This window comes from Penaeus monodon, chromosome 24, assembly GCF_015228065.2.
Source record: "Penaeus monodon isolate SGIC_2016 chromosome 24, NSTDA_Pmon_1, whole genome shotgun sequence".
Taxonomy (NCBI): Eukaryota; Metazoa; Arthropoda; class Malacostraca; order Decapoda; family Penaeidae; genus Penaeus; species Penaeus monodon.
In genome coordinates this window covers 5,540,329-5,540,656 of record NC_051409.1, presented here as the reverse complement: position 1 = coordinate 5,540,656, position 328 = coordinate 5,540,329, and the positions used below count along the sequence as shown (strand labels likewise).

Genomic DNA, 328 nt, shown 5'->3' with positions numbered 1-328 from the left:
TTAAGCTTATGGTGCGTCGGGTCCTCGGGGATGGTCTCGTGGAGGTCGACCTCATCCTCGTCCTCCGGGTCGATCGGGGGGGGCGGGGGAGTCGTGCCGAGGTCGACCTTGACGTGGACGTTCGTGTTGGCCAAGGACGACCTTCGCCTCTCGCACTCGTCGGCTACTTCGAGGCTCACCTGCAAGGGGCGTTGGAGGGTGAGATTGGTGTCGGTTTTGTGTCGGTTTTGTGTCGGATTTTGTGTCGGATTTTGTGTCGGATTTCCTCGGTGAGATTACGGCAAAAGTGACTGACGGATTGTGATGATTTTTTGGGGGAGTGGAGGTT

General features: G+C 57.6%; 1 protein-coding gene across 1 annotated transcript in view; it reads right to left on the bottom strand.

The window, feature by feature from the left end:
* The window catches only part of LOC119588822 (transmembrane protein 132E-like), a gene marked incomplete at its 5' end in the record, with an annotated part of 18,327 nt that overhangs the window by 10,306 nt on the left and 7,693 nt on the right, over nucleotides 1-328 (bottom strand). Inside the window, 1 exon segment of the mRNA XM_037937468.1 lies at nucleotides 7-179. Coding sequence (XP_037793396.1) covers nucleotides 7-179 — 173 coding nt within the window.